The sequence below is a fragment of the Lynx rufus genome, unplaced genomic scaffold, assembly GCF_022079265.1.
Source record: "Lynx rufus isolate CCGP_SWC_20201006 ecotype Redwood Valley unplaced genomic scaffold, mLynRuf1.p SCAF_10, whole genome shotgun sequence".
Lineage (NCBI taxonomy): Eukaryota > Metazoa > Chordata > Mammalia > Carnivora > Felidae > Lynx > Lynx rufus.
Genome location: NW_025814824.1, coordinates 29,996,049 through 30,000,099, shown reverse-complemented (window position 1 = coordinate 30,000,099; position 4,051 = coordinate 29,996,049). Strand labels below are relative to the sequence as shown.

The following is a 4,051-nucleotide window of genomic DNA, read 5'->3' as shown; positions in this document are numbered from 1 at the left end:
CCGGCGGCTTGGGACTGGAAGCTGAAACAGCAGGCCCGGAGGCGGCGGTGAGTGCCGGGGTGGGGTTCGGGCTGGAGTCTGGGGACGGGGTGCCGGTTCCCGAGTGCAGCTGGCGCTCGTCTAGGTGCAGTGTGCGTAGGCGCTAAGCCCGATTTCCAACTCCGACAGTCAGCTGCGCGGCAGTCGGGCGGGCGTGGCGGAGCCGCAGGGGGCACTCGGCGACCCCGCGCTGGGGACCGGCCGGGAGTTCCCCGCTTCCCGCTCCCTCCCTCCCTTCCTCCGCCCCTCGCCGGGCTCAGGGCTCCCATTCTGCCCAGCCCCCGGCGCCTCCGCCCTCCCGCTTCCCATGACCTCAGTTAGACGCGCTCGGGATCAAGTTCAGGCTGGTTTTCCAGCGGGCCGCGGGCCAGACCGCAGAAACCGCCGCCGTTCACACCCGGCGGCCGCGCGCCTCCCGCGGCCAGGGCGGGTCCGACGCGGGCGGCGGGGGACGGACCTCTCGGCTCGGCCCCCAGCCCCGGCGGCGGCTGGCCGAGGGGCTCGCCTTTCACTACCCGCTCAGTTTTAACCCGGCGGGGCCCGAGGGGTCTGCGCGCGGGGGAGATACGCCTCTGTGCGCCGCTAACTGGGGTGGGTGGGCCTGCAGGAACTCGCGCCCACCTCCTGTCCGGGCTCCCCCCGCCCCCGTCCAGTGCTAGTCACGGCCCACCCCTACCCCCACCCCCAGCCACCGCAGGCCCCGGTCCACCCCGAGTCCCAGCCACCGCGAGCCCGAGATTTCCGCACCCCCACCCGCCGCCGCTCCCCGCCCACCTCCAACCAGCGATCCTTCCTCCCTCCCCAACACTAGCCGGGATTCTCCGCTCCGCTCCCCGAAAGCCCAGGATCCCTTTCCACCTCAAGCCCCTCGCGAGCCGGGATTCCCGCCCCCACGCCACACAGCCTACCGCAAGCCCAGGAGTTCCCCCTTCCACAGCCCACTGCAAACTAAGGGTCACTTCCCCTCCACCCCAGGCTCCACGCAGGTCCAGGATCTCTCCCCGCAATCCCCGAGCCATCGCAAGTCTGAGATCTCCCTCCAAGCTCTCGCTCACCACAAACTTGGGAACCCTTGCCCCGCCCCCCCCGCCAGTTTTGGATCTCTTCCCATCCGTAGCCCTTTACAAGCCCCGTATACCCCTGACCCCGCTTGCCATCCCCCCGCCCCCCCCCCCCCCCCCGCGGGATTCCAAGCCCGGTCCAGTGCCCCAGACCTGGGGAGGGGGTTGGGTATTATCACGCGCGGCACACTCTCCCAAGCTCAAGGGGGAGGCAGGACCCCACAAAGGGCTGCCCCTCCTCCCAGCCTCACGTTTCGCGGTGCACAAGCCTCCAGGCGCGACTGGGAACGGCAGCCGGCCACTCAGGGCTTCCTACGAACCCTAGAACTTAGGACTTTCCCGAGGTTTTCGGCTAACGGCAGATAACGCGCCCTGGAGGCGCAAGCCCCTGGAGTCTGCTTTCATGTTTTCCATCACTACAGCCAGAGCGTAACTTAATTAGCTTCTCCTTTCCCCAAAGGGAGAAAATGAACCTGATTCGGAGGAGCAGATTGTCTCCTCGGCCTGGGTGCGATGAATCCCGGGCTCGGGTGTTGCGGCCCCGCAGCCCGGGTTTCCAGCGAAGATTCTCAGCGGCGGTGGGTGGCCTTCTGGAAACTTCAAACGGCTTTACTTTATTTGACACAATTTCTACACATAGGCACCCTCTAATATTTGCTTGCGGGGCGGTGGGGTTGGAGGGAGGCGGGACCCGGGGCGAGGCGGACCCTCCCGGGAAAGGAACGCAGGCCGAGGGGGCAGAGCGCGGCGCACCCTCCGCGCCCAGTGCGGGGTCCGGCCCGGCAGAGCGGCAGCTGCGCGGCTCCCGGGGCCGACCCCGCCCTGCAGTCAGTCACACGCGCGAGAGGAAAGGCCAAAGAGCTCCCCTTGCCCGGACTCTGGAGGTGCTCCAGGGCCGGACTCCCGCGGGAAGCGCTGTCCCAGACATTCAGAGCACTTCCAGTTAAACTCCCTCCCTCTCCTCCCGCCGCCCGTTTCTCGCTCTCCTTTGGCACTTGTGTCTCCCGCTCCTTTGCGTAAGTTGAAGGTTAGGTTAATCAGAAGCGTTTTTATGTTTGGCCAATCCCAAACTCAAACTTCTCTACAAGGCGCACATTCCTTGTCATTTGGCCTTTTAAAGTCCAGGGGAGACTGGAGGAAGTGATGCTCTGGCCTTCTCATTCTTTCAGGCTTGGCCCCCAGCCTATCCCCAGAATTTGGGGTGACCTTTTCTGATCACTCTAGCCCAAGCAGGTTTCTTCTCCCTCTTTTGGACTCTGGAAGCCACCTTGTTTCCACCAGTCAGAAAGCACACATCATTTTGTACTTGGGTTCCTTGGTGGCTCTTTCCTTTTACCCACAGATCTGCTCCTCCACTCCAACATGCCCTAGCACACTGCCATGCCCTAAGGTGTCTTTTAGGAGTTGTTGTACCTTTCAGGGCAATGTGGCAGCTCTGGGCCATTTCAGGAGGTCCCTGGCACCCTTGCAGGGCTATTTTCGACTTCTCCAGGCAGGTTAGTGAACTACTGCCCCTGGAAAGGACTTGCCTGGTGATCTGACTTCTGGAGGGTCCTGGGTTTGACATTCAGTGTTCCTCCCACCTCACTCAACCTGCTCAACTTTGCTGCTGGCATTTCCCTTGGTGTGTGTGTGTGGGGGGGGGGGTGAGGGGAATGAGGGAGTGAAGAGGTTTGAGTAGGATGAGGTGTTTGGGGGAGAGCAGGGAAAGCTGATTTAGTGGGGGAAGCTATGAAGTGGCTGGACAGGAGACTGAGGCTCCACAACACTGGTGAGTGGGATGCTGGGGAGAGGGGGTGGACTTGGGAGTCAGGGACTGACCTGAAAGGATGGGGGGGGGGGGCTTTGCCAGGCAGCACTAAAGGGAGACTACTTAAGGCGTTGGCAATGGGGAGAGAGGACAGTGAGTGCTGGCTGCAGAGAAAGAGTCAACTATTGGAAGAATAGGGAAGGCGCTGGCAAGTGTGTGGGTGGCAGGATGGGGCCGGTGGGCATCCTCTGATCATGTGAAATCAGTTCTCAAGGAGCATGTGTTGGCATTTATGTTTTGAAAAATTCCAACCTCTCCTTGTTCTTATCAATGCTTTTATAGTTTTAGGAAAGAAAGAAATTATGAATTAGCTGTTATGAACCTTCTTTTGGAAGTCTTTCAGTCCAGAAGCATGTATCACTTTACAAAAAATAAAATCAAAGTTAAAAGATATATTGGGGGGGGGACTAATTCATATTTTGATAGGATGACTCACTAGAATTTTCTTAGAAACATATAAAACATTTAGAGATGCATACTTTCCCCCTTGTTTACATGAGTGAAAACATTATACAGTGAGTTAGTTATTTCTTTCAACAAGGGGCCCATTTAGTTAACTGAAAAGATGTCTGTAGAAAGAGGCATTCTTGATTTTTAACCATGAGAGACAGCAGTACAAAACCAAGAATGTCAGTTGGGCATTATCTGTGTCAGTGACAGAAAGGCATCAAACTCCCATAATTAAGACTAAATTTTCAAATTCAGGGGATAAATATAACCACTGCAATTGGTTAACCTACAGCAAAGCAAATAAAGTACATATTAGAAAGCTGAAAAACAATGCCAACGATAACTTTGGGTCTTGAAAAAGAACAGTGTGGCTCCATGATGATCTCTGTTGTATGTCCATGGGTGAGGGGGCTCACTGAGAATGTCAGGTACGTGAGTCCTGCCCAGTGACAGACTCAGACATCATATCATAGTGTGAAACTTAAAAAAAAAAACAACCAAATAGGTGCTTGTGTTGACCCCTAAACCTCCTGCACTAGAATCTCTTGGGGATGCACTTGGGCACCTATGTATGGAAAAGCCTCTGCAGGTGGCTCTGACTTGCCACTTTGGGCTGGGAACCACACAGCCTCTGACTTCCTTGAGAGGGAGGGTCAGTCTGAGTCTTTCCGCTGAAGGGCAGACAAAACAC

General features: G+C 57.7%; 1 protein-coding gene across 1 annotated transcript; it reads left to right on the top strand.

The window, feature by feature from the left end:
* The first annotated feature begins 346 nt into the window (after positions 1 to 346).
* On the top strand, positions 347 to 1,466 carry LOC124524193 (proline-rich protein HaeIII subfamily 1-like). The gene is made up of 2 exons (XM_047096282.1): positions 347 to 561; positions 728 to 1,466. Exons 1-2 carry the CDS (start codon positions 347 to 349, stop codon positions 1,464 to 1,466), a joined length of 954 nt encoding a protein of 317 aa, XP_046952238.1.
* The last annotated feature ends 2,585 nt before the right edge of the window (positions 1,467 to 4,051 follow it).

Bases quoted from the DNA above. Each gene is read 5' to 3' on its own strand.
- LOC124524193 (XM_047096282.1), top strand. From the start codon at position 347: ATGACCTCAGTTAGACGCGCTCGGGATCAAGTTCAGGCTGGTTTTCCA. The intron at 562-727 runs GTTTTAACCCGG...CCCCACCCCCAG, and splicing joins CGCCTTTCACTACCCGCTCA to CCACCGCAGGCCCCGGTCCA.